The 19,744-nt window shown below is 46.9% G+C and overlaps 1 protein-coding gene across 4 annotated transcripts; it reads right to left on the reverse strand.

The window, feature by feature from the left end:
- Positions 1-534: 534 nt before the first annotated feature.
- Positions 535-17,778, reverse strand: Tmem177 (transmembrane protein 177). Of its 4 annotated transcripts, XR_006148206.1 has the most exons (5): positions 17,712-17,762; positions 15,996-16,060; positions 12,161-13,519; positions 8,000-8,153; positions 535-571 (listed from the first exon to the last, which is right to left on the reverse strand). XR_006148206.1 is itself a non-coding variant. In XM_042685283.1 (3 exons), the coding sequence occupies exon 3, from the start codon at positions 13,495-13,497 to the stop codon at positions 12,565-12,567; it is 933 nt and encodes a 310-aa protein (XP_042541217.1). In that variant the 5' UTR covers positions 13,498-13,519; positions 15,996-16,060; positions 17,712-17,762; the 3' UTR covers positions 12,149-12,564. The 4 variants fall into 4 exon arrangements, 2 of the variants coding, with proteins under 2 accessions (XP_042541217.1, XP_042541218.1); XR_006148207.1 differs by lacking the exons at positions 535-571; positions 8,000-8,153 and adding an exon at positions 10,868-11,513; XM_042685283.1 differs by lacking the exons at positions 535-571; positions 8,000-8,153 and having other exon boundaries at positions 12,149-13,519.
- Between the last annotated feature and the right edge of the window lie 1,966 nt (positions 17,779-19,744).

Consider the following 19,744-nt stretch of genomic DNA (forward strand, 5'->3'; position numbering starts at 1 on the left):
AGGTGGAGGCAAAAGGAACTCTTAGGCAGTGCCAAGCCAGAGCAGATGGGCAGCCTCCACTCTGCCTCATTCTCTTGTCACAGACACCTGCTCAGGATCCTGCTACCAGCCAGTGAGTCCCCATGAGAGGCCCCATGCATGCTTCCCATGCTGGAGCTCCTGTACTTGTTTTGTTAGGATTCATACAACAACCTCTGTGGCCCTCTCACTTCCCAAGGGTCCTGGGTTTTCTGACAGAACAGCTAAGGAGGGTTCTGTTCAGCTTCCCCCCTCCTCCCTGCCCCCTCCCCCCTCCCCCCCCTTCCCCCCCCCCCCCCCCCCCCCCCGCCACACACACACCTGGTGCCTCCCAGGGAAATGGGGCAAGAATACCTTTGCTCTCACACTTGCCATATCCCAAGGGCTCAGTTGGGTAGCTGTGCCTACTGATGACCTTTCAACTCTTCCTCCCCAAATTTCTTCTCCCAGCACCAGGGAGTTTGGCCTGAGCCAAAAATATCAGCATCGCTTTTCTGCTGTGTCTTCCCAGGTCTCTTGTCCAAGATGGAGTGACTTCTGTTTCCCCAAAGGACTAGAAAACAAAAGAAATTACACACACACACACACACACACATTTCCCATGTATTTTATTATAACATATAACATATAATATATATTATATATTATATACACATGCACACACAAATATACATGGATACAATTTGACATATTCCTATTTATGTGGTATAATACAATATTTCAATGTGTTATATAATATGTAACAATCTGATCGGAATAATCAGCATATCTATCACCCATGTCATGTGTAATTTCTTTGTTTTGAGAACATTCAAATTTCTCTCCATTAGTTAGTTTAAAAGATATAAAGCCAGTATGCCTGTACTCATAGTTATTTGGGATGCAGAGACATGAGGATCTCACGTTCAAGTCCAGCCAAGACAAAGGTAGGGAAGACCTTATCTCAAAAGCAAAAAAATAAAAAAATCAGAACAAAATCAATTTGAGACCATCGCTCATGTTGCAAAATACAGAGTGTACAGGGTGCTTGTCTAGCCTTGGCTTCAAGTCCTAGCATCATTATATATATGCATATATAGTGAGATATATACATACACAGATATACACAGATATACACATATAGATATACATGTATGTGTGTGTGTCAACCACCATTATCCCATTAGGCCATAACATGGGAAGTTATTCCTCCTGCACACCTGCACCCTGTACCTGTAAGTCATCAACTCATAAACCAACTGATTTCTTCATCCCCCACATCTTTCTAGTCTCTGCTAACCACTATTCTGGGCCTTATTTCTGTGAGATCAGCTTTTTAGCTTCCGCATTCAGGTGAGAGGGAGAATGGTTTTTTCCAGTTTCCCACTGTTATACCTCTTCCTAAGGTGAGGAGCTGGTCAGCTTAAATAAGGAGAAGCAAAAAGGAGGAGAGGGAAGTTGGGGAGAGGAGTGTCATCTCATGCTTCTGAAATATCACCCATCACATCTTCCTGCCCTCTTTTCTTTCTCCACTTCTGCTCAGCCTCTCTCATTCCTGAGGGCCAATCAGTACGACTATGGCCCCTGAGGAGGAGGCCATGAGCACCTTTGGGAAGAGAGTTCCCTCCAGCTGCAGCCCTCAGCACAGGAGAACCTGGGGGAATTGTGGCTGCAGAGGGGTGATGAGTATGAGTGAGAATGAATATCGTTGAGTAGTTATTTGGACATATGAAAACGGAACAATGAGACCTGTGGAAATTTCATTGGAATGGGGTGGGGTGGGGAGAATAAGGATTGTTCAGGATACATTGTATACATATGTGGTAACATCACAATAAAATCGCCCCTAGTACAACTAATGTATGCAAATAAGAAAAAACACACAAATGTTGATTTGGCCGGGGTGGGGGTGGGGGAGGAGATGGGAAGGGATGGGAAGGGGAAACGGGAGGAGGCAACAATGCTTGATGTAATTGTAACCCCTCTGTACGGTATTTTCACACACACAAAAAAATCTTCAAATGGCCAGAAAGAGGAAAGGTTCATGAAAGAGAAACGAAGAGACAGTATGAGACAAATATACAAGCAAACAAAATAACAGAGGGAAACAGAGTAGTGACTCAAGTGGCCGAGCACCAACTTAGATTGAAACTTTGATTGAACAAGCCAAGTGGGATCATGAGGCCCTGAGTTCAAGCCCAAGTACTGACATATACTTAGCTCCTGATTCTCCAAATCACAACATACCAAATCAAGCCAAGTCTCCCTACTGGAGTATAATCCTGAGGACTGAGAATAGATGTGCAAAGACTCAACCTAATGCCTGCCTGGACTCTCCCCATTAACCACTGCTCCCCATTAACTTTCGCTTGCTACAGGGTCATATAAGCTCCCAACACAAGTAAACTGGCAGGTACAGTGGCATTGGCTTCACTTAGCGAGTCACTGGCTGTGCCTTCCACAGACATTGTCCCCAGATGTAGTCTTTGCCAGGGACAGTGCCCTCCACAATGACCTTAAGGAGTGACACTCCTAGTGACACCCTTTCTCTGGTTCAGGTTTAATCTCGGATGACCAGTTTTAGCTCACAGGCTCTTGGCAGCTGGCATTTCTGAACACGTCCCCCATGCAGGCTGCCCATTCTCCACCTCTGCATTTATTCACAGGTCTAGACCTGTTGGATGTTCTGCAGGCAGAGAGGAGCCTTGGGCCCCTCCCTGTCCAGCTTAACCCTAGGCTTGTGCCTGCCCTCAGACTCAGGGCAGCTCCACAAGTCTTACTCAGCAAATGAACCAGTTCTAGCCTGCAGGCCAGGTAGGGTGATGCGAGGAGTGTGTGGGTGATGAGCTGACCCTCTCTATTATAAACCAGCATGCTGAGGCCCCCAAGGCCACCCAGCGGGGGCTGAGGACCCCAAATAAGACTAATGGTCCAAGGGCATTATCATTTATGCAAATCCTCTTGTAAATTGTATAAACTCACTGTCAAAACAGGATTTGAGGCATCGTTTACCTCATCAGAGTACTCTGTGTTTATAAACTGGTAAGTGCACCATACACATCTGGGTTTCTCACTGGAGCCCCACACTGTGGCTTGTACACAGGGGTGCTCAGGACATGCTTTTGGATTGGGCCAGGCACCTCCACCCCAGGCCTCATTCTATTGGGCGTCTCCTTTCCTCTCTTTGATCAGTCTGCCATACCTTCCCACCTGCCAGTCACTGAGCACCTGTGTCCACCCAGGTGCCCAGTCAGGCGCCCAGGATATGGGAAGGCAGCCCCAGCCCTGCCTGCCAGCCATTCATAGCCCTGTTAGGAAAGCCAGACAAGGAGCCAGACAGAGCCTCGTGTGGAAGTGCAGGATGCAGTGTGCCAGGCTGTCATGGGAACCGAGGGGTGGGCCTGTAAGCACACAAATGAAAAACAGCTCCTTACATCTGTGCATTGCCTTTGGCTTTTCAATGATGGGTGTAAAGGTGGGGGGAGGGCTGGAAAACCAAGAAATGGGAGTTTTCCATTTCCTTGTTCACATTCCAAGGCTGTCACTTTTGTTAAGCTTCTGCTCCTGCCACGAGGAAAACAAGGGGGCAAGACACAGAGGCAGGGGCTGCACACCTATCTTTGCAGCTTAGTACTGCATGAGCAGCTTTTGGTGTTTATTTTCCAGAAAGGCTTGGTGGCAAGCAGCTGGCACTGGCCTAGGGGTTTCTCCATGGAGCAGAATTCTCACCTTGCTAACAAGCCACTCCATAGCCCATTTCCAGCTTGGTGACCACATTGTGACTGGTCTAGGCAGCATGAGTGACTCCCTTATGGAGGTTGGCTGTAAGTGTGGCGAAGGGTCACTATGCTCCACTGCATTATCTACCTTTCTCTCCTGCAAGAGATCTCTGCTTTGGGCAAGGTGGAAACCCTTTTCCTCAGAAGGGTCTGCCTGGGTCTGAGGGCCTCTACTCTTCAGGCATTTATAGAACTTTGACCATAGTGCTGGCTTATCTAAAGGTAGTGAGCTCAGAGTTTGGGGCACCCACTAACCATGGAGGGAGAAGCTGTGGAAGAGTGGTTTCTTGTCCTGAGGCCAGCCTGGGGTCTGGTAACTCAGCTTGGTGGAGGTGGTGGTGATGGTATGTGTGTGTGTGTTTAGAGTTTGCTTTCCCCAAAGCTGATATAATTTCACTCTCCCACTTTCACAGCTTGGAGGAACAAGACCTTGGGACAGAATTATTGGAGGATAAAGCTGTGTCCCTGGTGCTCCAGGTGCTACTGCTTCCTATCTGTTCTCTAAGAGCCTCTAGCATGGGTGGGGCTCACTGCGGTCTCCGAGGCTTTGCTGCTGCTAAGTTCCCTCCCTCCCCTCGGAGGCTGTAGTCTTGAAGGGAACACACAAAGGATTCCATACCTGCCCAGCCCCAACTACTTTGCGGCCACCGGTGAGTTACTTAGCTTCTCTGAGCTGCTACTTCCCATCTGGACCCAGGGACAAATCCTTCCTTTTCTTTTTTCTTTCCTCCTCCCCTCCTCTCCGTGCCCTCCTTTCTCTCTCTCCATTTCTCTCCTCCTTCCTTTTGCACCCCCCCCCCCCCCATCTTGCTATATAGCTCTGACTGGTCCAGAATCTCCATCCTGCCTCAGCCTTCTGCATGCTGTGATTACAGGAGTGAGCCACTGGGGCTGCTCCACCACCGGGAGCTACCATGAGAGATGCTGTAATGCTGTTCCATGCAACGAGTTTCCACTTGTGGCTGGGCAGAACAAGCTGAGGGGAAGATTCAGATCAGTGGGGCACCAAGGGGCAAGTCTCCCACCCCTGCGGAGGGCCACTCTGGTCTCCATCTCACAATAGGATGTTGGGCCTGGCCCTATTGCAGGCACACAGTCCAGGCTTCCTTTTCCATTGTCCCCAGGCCTCTCTGTCTTGTTCTTTGGACCAGCCACTTCGTTTTCCTCAGGTTCACGCACTCCCGACAATTTAGCAAATCTTTCTTGGCTCGACTGAGGCTCTGATCGCGAGGCAAAACAAAATCACTTCATATGTATGGAAGCATGTTCCCAACAGCTGCCCCGAGCCTAGGCAACAGATGGTGCCTGACATCCATTTGGCTGGCAGGAGGAGCCTTCAGGGCCGATTCAGAATGGATACAACAGGAGTTGAAGGTGGAAGAGGCTGCAGGTTTCTAAATTCAGGAGGAGGCGCTGAGGTAAACCTAGGGGTGGGGGCTGTGATTGGATATCTGTGCACGGGAGAGGCGGGAGTGCACCTCCAGTACTGGGATCTATGGACCAGGAAAGCCAACCAATGCAGAAGCCCAGCTGGCTGGCCTGGACCTGAGCAACAATGGCCGAGGGTGCCCTCCAGTGTCAACTAGGAGCAATGCCGGAAGGTGCTGGGGAGGGGGGCCCTTTTGAGGACAAGTCTGGGGGTGACAGGCTTGGTCACGGTATCTTCTCTTGTGTGGCGCCTGGGAAAGGTGTGCTGAGCTGTCACAACTGAACCACACATTGAACAAACAATGCTGAACATTGACGCTGTCAACCACCACGAACAGAGATGGCTGTTGTTATTCTTGCTGCTCTAGTAAGGGGTCCCAGGCCAGCATGGAGCCAGACATGTAAACGAAACTGGACTCTGCTGAAGTTTGAGAATGCTCTGTAGGGCAGTCTGCCAACCCTGACTCACACCAGTCACCTGAGATGATTCCAAAAGTGCATGTTGAGCCAGCTCTGATTCAGTCACTTCCTGAAAACTGTGCCCTGGGCAGTGGCCAGTGAAGAGAAATTATGCTCAATTTCTTCCAGCATAACTCTAGGTTAGGCATTGTTCAAGATGTTTTGTAAATGTTATTTGTGGTCACTATTTGCACTTTCATGTGGGGGAAAATGAGGCATAGGAAGGCTAATATACCCATCAGCATTAGGTTGTAGAGCCAGGATCTTAACTCAGATGGTCTGGCTCCAAGGCCAAAGGCTGTCTAGAGAGGCATTGACAGCAACACTCCCCTCCCCACCACCATTTTCTCACAGGATTCTGATTCCAGTTCTTTCCCGCCTTAGCAATTTGACAAAGACATGCACTTCCAGGCTTGCAGGACTGCTTCAAGTAGCAGATGACAAAGGATCTGGCTGGTGTAATCTGCTGGGGTTCACCTCTGACATGAATTTAGGGAGCTTAAGCTCAGGAACCTGAAAAGAACAGCAGTCTATTGCTAGGTAAGAGGGTGAGTACCATGGCCTTTTCATATGATACAGTTAGGGAAAATTCAACACTGACAGTGATTTAAAGTCTTGGAAAAACCAAGCCATTGAGCAAGTAAGTAGTACTCACCTGGTTGGGCTGGTAAAAGCAAACACCATTAATAAGCATGTTGTGAACTGTCTGTGCATATCTAGCCAACTAGTGTCCTGTCTTGGCAGCTGCCCTGGCATCTCTTTGGAGGTTTGCATTGGTGAGCTTTGGTGAGGTCCTTCTCTGTAGACAGCTAATTCTGCATCTTTTTTGGTGTCTTTACATCAGTTTCTGAGCATTTGAAAATTTATCGTAAAGGTGACGTATAGAGGGGTGACAGTTATATAAGTCAGGCAATGAGTACATTTTTTTTGGAACAGTGTCATCCCCACCTCCCTCATTTTCTCCCAGTTTTTCCCCTCCAGACCCCCTTCCCTCCCAAGTTGTGTAGTTCATTTACAATATAGTGTCTAGTGAGTATCACTGCTGAATTGGTTCACTCTTTGTCCTGTTTGTGCTTCAACTTCCCAAATTAGATAAACTTATATATAAGACCCAGGACACAGAAATAAAAAGAAATAAAAAAGGCAACACACGAATGTAAAAGGAAAAAATTGTACCATAAAAACCTTGTTTCCATTTCTTGGAGTTCATTTCAATGAGCATCATTTTATATGATAGTATGTACATAGGGGATGTCTAGTTTGTTACCTCAGCGGGTGAATTTGCAGCAAGAAGTGGTTCATCACCCTAAGTTCTCCAGTGAGATGCAAATTCCACCTCTAGCAGGTAGGGCTGCTCCTTAAAGCTGCTATTCCTTTTTTTTTTTTTGGTCAGTTGTGGGGCCTGAACTCTGGGCCTGGGTGCTGTCCCTTGGCTCTTCAGCTCAAGGCTAGTGCTCTACCACTTGAGCCACAGCGCCACTTCCAGCTTTTTCTGCTTATGTGGTGCCGAGGAATCAAACCCAGGGCCTCATGCATGCAGGGCAAGCACTTGACCATGAACACCTTCCCAGTCCCTATTCATGTACTTTTCAGAGACCTTATTTCATACAAGTCAGTCCCTGTCACGATGTAGATAGCCACTGGTTCTTCATGACATTTGGAGCACTGTGTGTTTAGTTTCCTTTTGGACCTGAACTGACTTGAGCTGTAAGAACCACCTCACACCTCACTGCTAGCTTCTGTCTGGGTTCTTCCCCTGGCCCATTTTACCTGGCTAACGTGATAGTGGTAAGAACAAAGATGCTAAAGTGCCTGAGTTAAGATCTGGTGCCCCACACTGCAAGGTAGGGAGCTATTCAAACTCTCTACGATTTGATCTCCTTTTCTGTAAAATGGCGATATCTTAGTTTATTTGGGCTACTAGAACAAAATGCCCCATTCTGAGTCATGTGTAAACACAGATATGTATGGGTCACAATTCTGGAGGATAGAAAATCCAAGATCAAGGTGCCAACAGATTTGGTGTCTGATGAGGATATGTTTCTCATAAATGGTGCCTTCTCTGTGTCTCTGCATGGTGGAAGCACATGGGCTCCTTTGGTCCTCTTTTCTAAGGACACTAATCCCATTCTGCCCCTAATAGCCCTATCTCTTAATATTGCCACATGGAGGACAGGGTTTCAATGTGTGAAAGGGGGAGAGACACAAGCATTCAGAATACAACAGAAGACTGTGGGACTCTTGTGGGGATGAGTAAATATATGTAAAGCATTGATATGTGAGCATCATTCTCACACACATACTGGGTGTTACTAGTATGAATTCTTTCAACTCACCCTTTGGGGTTTTAGCACCTTCCTGTCCGCCACTACAGGCTGTTAGTTGCCCTTTCCAGTGCTTCCTCACGTAAGTTCATGGCATTGACCTCATGTCACTGCAGGTGTGCTTGTCAGTCTCTTTTGTAGGACTCAGCTTAAGCTCACACTACACCTGCAAGGTGAAAGATGTAATTGAGGCTCTCTGTGCCTAGACACCACCAAGACATGAATCTGTGAATGAGAGCTGCACTGGAGAAATACCTGAAGGAAAAGGCAGAAGGGACATGGAAGAGGCAGGGGGAGGGAGGAGAAGGGTCACAGATATCAGGGTTCTAAGAAAGGCTTTCCCAGACTACAGGGAGTTCTTAGGTCATTTGCTCACCTGCAGGATTATGGCTACCATGTGGTCACTGGCTAAAAGCAGGGGGTGAAGGCATGGCCTCAGAGTGAATGTGGTGATGGAGCTAGAGAAACAACAGCTTGGGCTGTCAGTCAAGTGTGCTCCCCCAGCAGGCCTGAGGAGCACATTTTCATGGCTGCCACAGTTACAGACAGAAGGTTGGCCACACCCCAAGAATGCAGAGCCAGAGCAGGGATACAGAATCTGTCACCTTGATGCAAAAAGAAAGCAAAGGTCCAGGATCCACTGAGCAAGAATTTATATAAATGCATGTGTGTGCGTGTTAAGAATAGAATTATTCAAAATTCCACCATAACATTGCTTCCGACTGTGAATTTCTTGCTTAGTTTATGTCCTTGTAATCAGTATGCAGGTAGCACTTTATATTTTTAAGAATTTTATATGAGGGGCTGGGAAGGTGGCTCAGTGGTAGAGCACTTGCCTTGCATGCCTGAGGCCCTGGGTTCGATTCCTCAGCACCACATAAGCAAAAAGCAAAAAGCCGAAAGTGGCGTTGTGGCTCAAGTGGTAGAGCGCTAGCCTTGAGCTGAAGAGCTGAGGGACAGCACCCAGGCCCAGAGTTCAGGCCCCATGACTGGACCCTCCCCCCCCAAAAAAAGAATTTTATATGATATTTATATCTTTTTTTCTTTTTTGCCGGTTGTGGGGCTTGAACTCAGGACTGGAACTTGAACTCAGGGTGCTGTATCTAAGCTTTTTCACTGAAGGTTAGCACTCTATCACTTTCAGCCACAATTTTCTGGTGGTTAACTGGAAGTGAGTCTCATGGATTTTCCTGACCCAGCTGGCTTCAAACCGTGATCCTCAGAACTCAGCCTCCTGAATATTTAGGATTGTAGGCATGAACAACCAGTGCCTGGCTTATTTATATTTCTACAAATTCCTATAAGTTTTTTTTTATCAGTATACATTTTAGTGGCTAAACACAATTCATAACTTCCTGAGTCACTGTTGTCCAACCTTTCAATTATTTCTATTAAAAATGTATTTAGTTAGGTGCCAGTGGCTCATCCCTGTAATTCTCATGAGGCTGAGATCTGAGGATGGTTGTTTGAAGCCAGCCCAGGCAGGAAAGTCTAAGCCCCTTATCTCCAATTAGCCACTAAAAAGCAGGAAGTAGAGCTGTGGCTCAAGTGACAAGAGCACCAGTCTTGGGCAAAAAAGTCCAGGCCTTGAATTCAAGCCCTATTACTGGCACGCACACACACAATAAAAATAAAAAAAATGTATTTATAGCTAATGTTCTTTTTTTTTTTTTTTTTTTGCCGGTCGTGGGGCTTGGGCGCTGTCCTTGTGCTCTTCAGCGCAAGGCGAGCGCTCTACCACTTGAGCCACAGTACCACTTCCAGTTTTCTAGTGGTTTATTGGAGATAAGAGTCTCATGGAGTTTCCTGCCCTGGCTGGCTTTGAACTGTGATCCTCAGATCTCAGCTTCCTGAGTAGCTAGGTTTACAGGTGTGAGCCACCAGTGCCCAGCTTGCTAATGTTCTTAAATACGTCTTTCAACACATACTATTTAATTTCTGTTGGGTTATAGTGTGATTGGACCAGAATATATAGGTTTGTGATGCTTACAAGTTCTTTTTTTTTTTTTTTGGTCTGGTCGTGGGGCCTGAACTCTGGGCCTGGGCGCTGTCCCTCAGCTCTTCAGCTCAAGGCTAGCACTCTACCACTGAGCCACAGTACCACTTCCCGCTTTTTTTCTTTTTGCTTATGTGGTGCTGAGGAATCGAACCCAGGGCCTCAGGCATGCAAGGCAAGCGCTCTACCATTGAGCCACCTTCCCAGCCCACAAGTTCTTTTTTTTTTAAACCATATTTTTTTTTCTAACCATATTTTATCAAGTAGTAATGTACTTAACTATTACCTATGGCCTCATTATTTCTATGGGGCCAGGATCCAGGCACACCTTAGTTGTGCCCTCTGATTCTGGGGTTCTCAATAAGCAGCAATAAAAAGGCTGGTAAGGCTGAGGCTTAATCTGAAAGCTGGTCTGGATAAGGATTCTCTTCCCAATTCATATGGCTGTGGGCAGGATCCAGTTCATTGTGGGCTGTTGGATGGAGGTCTTCAGTTTTCTGATAGCTACTGATCAGAAGCCACCCTATCACGCTTCCTGCCACCTGGGCCTCTCTAGCATGGCAACTTGTTTCACAAAACAGCAGTCTGCTAGGAAGTTACAATATTTTCTAACTTAATCACAGCAATGGCATACCCTCTGATAGCTTTGCTTACTACAAAAAACACCTGAACTGGGTACCAGTGGCTCATGCCTGTAATCCTAGTGACTCAGGAGGCTGAGATCTGAGGTTCATGGTTCAAAACTAGCCTGGGCAGAAAAGTCTATGAGACTCTTATCTCCAATTAACCACCAGAAAACTGGAGGTGGCATTGTGGTTCAAACTGGTAAGCCTTGAGCTGAAGAGCTTAGGGACAGCTCCCAGGCCCAGAGTTCAAGCCCAAAAAAGAAAAAAAGACACCTGAGATACTCAATTGTAACAAGGCTATTTTGGCTCATAGTTTTGGAGCTTACAGTCTATATAGTTGGCCCTATTGCTTTTAGGTCCATGGTAAGTAAGGTGGCCTATCAAGGTGGAAGTACATGACGGAGCAGAGAGAATGAGGAAAGGGCTGAGGTACCACTAGCCCCTTTGAGGGCATATCTTCAATAACTCAAGGATCCCCCACAGCTACCACCTCCCAAAGGTTGCACCACCTCCCAAAAGTGCTACCCTGGGCACCAAGCATCTAACACTCCTGCCACTGGGGGACATTCCAGATTGAAACTACAGCACTCTCAATGTTGCCATATTGTATTACTTAGAACTAAAGGGAGCATGGGGAGATTACACAAAGTCGAGAACAGTAAGTCCATAAATCACTGGCAGCCATCTTATGTCACTAAGAGTATATACGATTATATCAATTTCACAACTTCAGTAACAGTAAATGCACCAGTGTTTAAATATGACTAGTATAATTGGTGCAAAACGCCTATTATACTAGTCATATTTAAACACTGGAACATCTTCCACATCTCCAGCCTCTAGCCCTTACCTTACTGTTGGGGCAGATCTGCAGGAATGCCTGATGCTGCTATCCTGGCTCTTGCTAAGATTAAGAACAGATAGGGCAGTAGTGAGGACTTGTGAGAAGCCTAGTATGTCCAGACTCCAAATAATATTTCTCCAGCCAAATAGGTGGCCCATGTGGCCTTTCATGTTCAGTAGAAACGTGTGCACACCTCTCTACTCGGAATGACTTACTCTTCTCCTCTAAGTTTCCCCCACTGAATCTCTTCTTTGCAATCCCTGATCATGTTCTGTGGCTGGGAAGGCTGCTTGCTTTGGACTGTCACAGTAAAGGCTATTTTGCAATTTTTTTTTTTTCTCCTTCATCTACCTACAAGCAGAGCTCCTGCCACATTAACTTCACTCTTATCAGTTCTAGGGGCTTTCCTGGTTTCCTTACCACCTACCTCTCTTTGGGGTTTCCCTTCTCTCTGTGTGCCATTTGCATCCATAGGACCCTACTGATCACATTAACTGTAAGGCTCTACCTTAAAGCAGCCTCAGGCTAACTTCATATCTTAATCTCTTAAATCTTCTCACTTCTACCACCGAGGAACTGGGGTTTGACAGATAGGTAGATGGATGGTTGTTTGTTGCAGGAGTTGATATACTATAATCATCTTTGGTGGTAGACATAGCCTGACTTCCACAGTCCACTAGAACCCAAAGACCAAGTAGGAGCAATACCTTGTTTATTTAGGGAGCTGTTTGCCAGGCCCTTCTCCAGCTCATGGCTCCACACAACTGAATAATTCTTTGAGGTAGTTGTCTTCTCCCTAGTTTACAATTGAGGAAAGGAAGGTTCAGATCGTACAAGGACTTGTCTAATGTCACCAAGTCTGTAAGTGGTAGGCAAGGAGAGAATCTACACTAACTGTGGTTTGACATTTTTGTGACCTTGGGCTAAGGGTGCAGAGGCATCAAAGATCTTCTCAGAACGTACTCGTTATCTTGCCCATGTAATTGTAACTCCTCTGTACGGTATTTTCACAATAAAAATAAAATTAAATTAAAATAAAAAAATTAATTAAAAAAAAAAAAGATCTTCTCAGGTACCCGAGCAAGGTAGGAATGTCCTGGTGAGGGGTTCCTCAGGAGTGGCCTTGGTTCAGTGTCCTCCTCCATACCTGCAGTACAGAGTCCCGGCGAGTGGTGTAAGGTAAATGTTTGATGCGGAACCAGTGTTTAGGGATGATGTTCCCACTGGGTGCAAACAGCTTTTCTCCATGCCTGCCTAGAAGGCTGCGCAGGGCCAGGTTGCCAGATAGAATCTTCTCATAGAATTCAACTCCACCGCGGGCATAGTCTGGAGATAGGGAAGCTGTGCGACGGTCCAGCCAGCCTTCCAGAGCATGAGTGAGAGAGTCTGTGCAGAAGGCGTAAGCCACAAAGCCTGCCAATGCTGCCGCCAAGTTGAAGGCAGCTCGTAAGCTCCTAGGGCCTCCATAGAGCCCTAGGGCATGCTTAGCACCCACGCTAAGTGCCCAGGTTCCTGCCAGGCAAGCTGGGGCTGGCACAGCCTGCAGGGCAGCTGCACTGCTCTCCAGGTACACCACCTCCCTGGCCAAGGCGAATTTCTGGGCATCATGGGACAAGGTCAAGGCATCTCTTAGCCGAGTGCCTGCTGGGCTTTGCCAGTCCACTTTTTGCCCATGTACAATGACTGGATGATCAGTGGTTACTAGGCTACCCAGGAAGATGGCAGGGATGCCTACTACAGCCCCAGCAGGGAGTTTTGGGAAGCCAGCACTCAGAGGCTGGAAGATGAAGGTAGTAAAGGGTTTGTAGGAGTGGCTTGATGGGACACCCAGGTCCTGGAGCACCTTTTGGAAGAGGTTCTGCAGCTCTGGGAAGAGTGGAGCTGGCTGGCCCTGTGGCCAGTATTGGTATAGCCACCGGACCACGGGATCTGGGCACAGGTGGTATGAAATTTGAATTCCAAACAGGCCTGTGCAGGAACCCACCAAGAGAGCCGTCCTATGTCTCTGTACAAAGACTGCTGCCCTCCACAGGGGACCAGCCATCAGTACTGTCGCTGGTGACAACCTGGTCAAGAGAAAGAGAAGTCAGCCAATGGTTCCCAGTTCTGCTTGCAGAATGAACATCCTTCAAGGCTATTTTCTCTTCCTCCTTCTTCCCCTTTAGTACTAGAGACTAACCTATGACCTTGCAATTGCCAGGCAATGGCTCTACTACTGAGCTACAATTCCCAGCTGCTTTTTTTTAAATTTTGAGACTGGTCTTGCTAAATTACCCAGGTAAAACACCTGCCTCAGCCTCCCAAGTAGACGGAATTATAGGCATGCTCATCCACAACCAGATGCCCATATCCTTTTTTTTTTTTTGGTGCTAATGCTAGGGTTTGAACTCAGGGCCTAGGTGCTGTCCTTGAGTGTTTGTGTTCAAGGCTAGTGGTCTACTGCTTGAGCCACAATTCTATTCCTGGCTTTTTGGTTGTTAATTGGAGATAAGAGTCTCACTGACTTTTTTGCCCAGTTTTCTTAAGACTGGTAATCCTCAGAACTCAGCCTCCTGAGTAGCTAGGATTGCAGGCATGAGCCACTGGCCACATCCTTTTTAACTTAAGTAATACAACGACTGTAGTTAGAAGTATTTTAGTATCTGGCATAAGCAGACATTCCTTCTGATAATAGCTATAATATTTACTTTTTTGTGCCACTATTGGGGTTTGAATTAAGGGTGTGGATGCTGTCCCTGAGCAGTTTTTGCTCAAGGTTAGCACTCTACCACTTTGAGTCACAGCTCTACTTCTGGCTCCCCCCCCCCTTTTTTTTTTTTAAATTGCTATTATAAAGGTGATGTAGTGTTACTATTTCATAAATCAGGAAATGAGTACATTTCTTTTGATCAATGCCACCCTACTTCGTGTGTGTGTGTGTGTGTGTGTGTGTGTGTGTGTGTGTTAATTAGAGATAAGAATCCCATGGGCTTTCCTGCCCAGGATGGCTTCAAATCATGATCCTCAGATCTCAACCACCTGAGTAGCTAGGATTTCAGGTATGGGCCATTGGTGTCTGGCTTGTAGTTATTATTTTTATTCTCAAGACTGGGCACAGCATCAAGTACTCAACTGCTTCATTCTACCCACCATTCATCCTACAGTGAAGCTTGTGATCACTCACCTAAAAATGTATCCCATGTTTAACTTGTTGAACACTTTATTATATGCTAGACAGAGTTCTGAGAACTTTCCCTATAGAGTTGTCCCTCAGGATCTGTAACAGCTTAGTTCCAGGACACCTTGTAGATATCAAAAGCAAAGGATGCTCAAGTTCTTTGTGTAAAATGGCACAGTATTGGCATATAAACTACAGGTTGTCTGTGGCTGCTTTCCTGATAGAAAGACAGAATAGCTAGGACAGGGACTGTCTGACCAAGCAAGTCCTAAAATACAAGATGCTCCTTTGCTTTGAAGTTTGTTGATGTTTGAAGCATATGCACATTCTCTCTTATACTTTAAACCATCTCTAGAGTATTATAATACCTGATACCTAATGTAAATGCAGCATGTATTTTCGGGAACTTTGGAGCTGAGCTTTGAGATCAGGAAAGGGTTAACAGGTTGGAACACCACCTTCTCAGTACTCAGAAGCCTGAGAACTGGACTCTGGAAAGGTCAAAACAGGCAAGGCAAGATAAATGTATGTTACAACTTAACTGGACCTGATGGTATCTGAGTCACAGTTGATTGGCCCCTATGACACAAGACAATGGGAATAAGATGAATGTTGGTGTTATGGTCACCACTTCTCATTGTTCCCTAGCTATAGGAAGTTAGTTATTACTATGTATACAAATTATGTCTTATGTTAATGATAGTAACCACAAGATAGATTAACAGCTTGTTTTCTGTACCACCTATAGTAATTTTTTTCCTGTACTGAACTAAACAAATAAACTCACTTATGGGAGCTAGGGCTTCAAAAGCCAGTGGATGCTGGACCCCTGGTACCCTGTTCTTCTATCCTCTGTCTCCTTTCTTGTTTCTTCAGCTCCAGGATCCTGTCCTGCTGTCCCTGGTTGCAGTCAACTACAATGTATGTTTATCTCCCATTGCCTAAGGATTAACTGCAAGGGAAAAAAATAAGTGCTTTCAACCTTTGGTTAGTTGAATCCATGGATGTATCCATGGTTATGAAGGACCAGCTGTATTAATGAATAATGCTGAGTAAACTATTAGGTAATAAACAATTTTAAACAATTATTCCTAATAAACATAAAGAAGCATTTATATATATACATTTATACACACACAACACACACCATAGTGGTCCCTCTATATCTGCAAGGGATTGGTTCCAGCATCCTTACAGATAACTCAAATTCACAGATGCTACCGTCTTACACAAATGGTTTAGTATTTATGTATTACCTCCATACATTCTCCATGTATTTAAAATTATCCCTGGTTTACTTAAAACACCTAAGGCAATGCAAATGCTATGTATATGGTTGTTATTCTGTATCGTTTAAGGTGTAATGAAAAGAAAGAAGTCTGTACCTGTGGATAATTTTTCTCCCCAAATATTTGGGACCTGTGACTGGTCAAATCTCTAGATGTGGAACCTGAGGATACCAAAAACACACACAAATCTGATGTACAGACAGTTAAGCAAATGGATCGAAGTGACAAGGATCTGTGTGTGTGTGTATTACTGGGATTTGAACTCAGGACCACCTTCATCAAATGTTCTATTACCACACTTCTAACCCAAAGTGGCAGTGTTATGAACTGATTTGTGTCCCTCCAACTTCACATACTGAAGGTCAGTATATGAGATTATGGCTGTTGTTAGGGTCTTGAGAAAGGAAAGGAAAATGAGGATGTGCTCTAATCCAATCTGGTGCCTTTATAAAAAGAGACTGGGATGTAAACACACAGAGGGAACAGGAGCATCTTGGAAGAAAATGACCATCTGCTAGCCAAGGAGAAAGGCCTCAAGTGATACCATACTTGCCTATATCTAGGTCTTGGACTTTTAGCCTCTAAAACTGTGAGAAAATACATTGCAGATCAGGTCATCCAGTCTGTGGTACTTTCTTGTAGCAAGCCTAGCCAGCAAACACAGGTGCAGTGTTTGTTATAGACTGAGGGATGTCCACAGCAAACTTGTCATTTTGGACAACTTGTTATGCTAAATCACATACAATAGTGGAAAAAACTGCATGCCAAGGCACTGTGCTAATGGTTCACATCTGTTATCTAAGCTTCTCAGGAGGCTAGGATGAGAAGACCATGGTTTACTAGGTCAGAAAAGTCTGACACTATCTCCAGTGAACCAGTAAAATACTGGACTGGTGGCAGATCACTAGCCAAAAACAATAAAATTGAGAGCCACCCCCCAAAAAGCATGTCAAGGATTGGGAATGTGGCTTAGTGGTAGAGTGCTTGCATAGCATGCATGAAGCCCTGGGTTCCATTCCTCAGTACCACATAAACAGTAAAGGACGGAAGTGGCGCTGTGGCTCAAGTGGTAGAGTACTAGCCTTGAGCACAGAAAGGCTCAGGGACAGTGTGCAGGCCCTGAGTTCAAGCCTCAGGATTGGCAACAACAACAACAACAACAAAGCATGTCAACTTCTCTCAGCATCAACTCAAAGCTAATACGGTTTCACCTTCCTACCCCACCCCTTTTCTGACAGGTTACTTTTTAAAAATTCTTTATTTTCTTGTGAAGATGCCATACAGAGGGGTTACAGTTACATGAGTAAGGCAACGAGTACATTTCTTGGTCTGACAGTTACTTTTGAGAAATGCTCTACCATTTCGTCAGTGAATGTCACTAATGATCCCAATTAACTATGATTGAAACCCACCGTCTTCCCATCTGTGAAAGGCAGTGTTTACTGAGCAAGGTGTGGTGGCAGACAAGCATGCAGGGTAACTAACTGCTCCGCCCACTTTAATCCGGAGCTCCCGCCCACGTCCCCGCAGTCCTGCAATGCTTCCCAACCCGGAAGCTGGAGGTCTGCGTCCAGATCCCCGAGCCCCTCGGCCCGCCAGCGCCCAGGCGAGCTCGGGGATCGCCCGGGAGGCCGGCCGCGGAGACCTGGGAGGCCATGGGTCCCGGCCATACTTCCACCCTGGGACCCTAGGACTACTTCCACCCTGGGGCCCTAGGACTTGTCAGTAGCACGAACACGACCCCGCCGGGAATCTAGGAGCCAAGAGTGGCTTCCCAGGCCACCCGGCGCCCGCCCCGCGCGCCGCGCTCACCTCAGCCGCGGCCCCCACGAAGCACCAGCACGCTGGACGGCCGCAAAGCACGCCGGTCTGCGCGCTGGGGGCGGGGCCTTTAGTGCGGGGCTTGGCCCTCCGCTAACCCGTAAGGGGCGGTGGGGGCGGAGCTCCAAAGGGGCCGGGACCGGAAGTTATCCCCAGTCGGTGGGGTGGGGGGCGGTGTGGAAGGGCGGGTTGGGGCTCGGCTTTTGCCGCACCCGTGGGATATTTCGTGTGGCGGGGGGACGCGTCACCCAGCCGACGCTCAGGGCAGCACCGGAGGCCCGTTCCTAAACCGAGGTCCTTGGGGGCGGTCCTTAGGAGCCGGGACGTTGGCAGTCCCCTTTAACCTCGGAACGGCAGCCCTGCCTGCGTCCCCGGGCGGCCCGTGGCGCAGCCCTTCCGTCCTCGCCCAGTCAGACGGCCACGCCCATGCCCACTTGGTGGAACCGCCCACTAGCTTTGAATTGGCACGTTCGGCCTGCAGGGCCGGCTCTCTACCACTTAGCCCACACCTCCAGCTCTGCTTTTTGCAGGTTATTTTGGAGGAATTTGGGCTGGCTTTGAACGGGGAATCCTCCAGATCTCAGCTCCTGAATAGCTAGAATTACAGGCATAAGCTGCCCCGCAGCTGCTCTAAAAAGTGCCCGCGCTGCACAGTACACAGTGCATCTGCCACCTTTTCCTCAGCTGTAATGTGCGGTAGGTCAGGAATAGGCTTGCCTGCAAGCCAAACCCCACTAGCGACCTTATTTTTGTAAGTGACGTTGGCTGCTGGTCACAGCCATTTCCTTTACTGGTTGTAGCTGTAGGGCAGAGTGGCAGGGGCAGAGACAGTCTGGCCCAGCAAGTCATAAAATACTACTGGCCCTTTGCAGAAAAAGTTTTTTTTACTGATCCTTGGAAGAGATTATCCCCATTTTGAAGATGAAAAAAATGAGGCCAGGAGCTTTGAGCAAGGGGTATACACTAGTATGCACTGGAGTAGGAGGGTTTTGTGTCCCTGAGTATTTCTCTCTGGGCAGCGTTTCCTATCAAAGAATTGACTACAGCGTATCAATCAAGACAGGCCAGTCAAACCATGTCTGTTCTCAGCTAACCCTGTGCTTCTTGAATATCCCATGGGGGCATCTTGAGGCCAGTGTTTCCAGTCTCAGACTTGGCCCTGTAGCCTCCTGTGAAGTTATAAGCTGGTGAGACAGAGGTCCTGGCTCACTCAGGTAGAGCCTCAGACCCGGGTTCAAAATCACTGCTTAAGGAGACTGCAGCCCAGAAAAAGTGAACTTGCTTGAGTCACAGGGGGACTGGGGATCATAATGCCTCTCAAGGAAAATAGTGGCCTAGGTTTTTCATTGTATAGCTAATATGAGCAGTCACTTCAAGTGGCTTGTCTTGAAAAGGAAGCTCTGGTCTGAGTCTTCCTTCAATCTTAGCCTTGGAAAGTGTCAGTGACCACAAATAAGCTTTCCTATGGTGAAGAGCTTCAGACACCAGAGCCAATCTGCCTGGTCTTAGATCTTGGCTCTACAACTTCCTGGCTGTGTGACCTTGGGCAAATTAACCTCTCTAAGGATGAGAATACTACTTACCTCCCAGCATTGTTGTGGGGATAACATAAGCTCATAAATGCATAATGATCAATACAATTGATGTCATCAGGCTATTATTAAGGTGTCTTCTCATTCTGACATAAAAATTGGCTGCTCAGATGTTTTGTAAATCCGTGTAGCCTCAGCCAAATATAGGATGTACAGTCTACAAGGCAAATGATGTTCTTCCACTGAGCCACCTTCCCAGCCCGCAAATGATGTTCTTTATTCAACAAATCCATAGCATACAAACTACAGACGGTGCCAGTGCCTCATACCTGTAATACTAGTACTTAGGAGGCTGAGACCCGAGGATTGCAGTTGAAAGTCAGTGTGAGCAGAAAAGTTTGTGAGACGCTTATCTCCAGTTGAACAGAAAGCAAGGCCAGAAGTAGAGGTATGGCTCCAGTGGTAGAGCACCAGCTTTATGTGAAATCATTG

Source organism: Dipodomys spectabilis, unplaced genomic scaffold (assembly GCF_019054845.1).
Source record: "Dipodomys spectabilis isolate Male_0828 unplaced genomic scaffold, ASM1905484v1 ptg000094l, whole genome shotgun sequence".
Classification (NCBI taxonomy): domain Eukaryota; kingdom Metazoa; phylum Chordata; class Mammalia; order Rodentia; family Heteromyidae; genus Dipodomys; species Dipodomys spectabilis.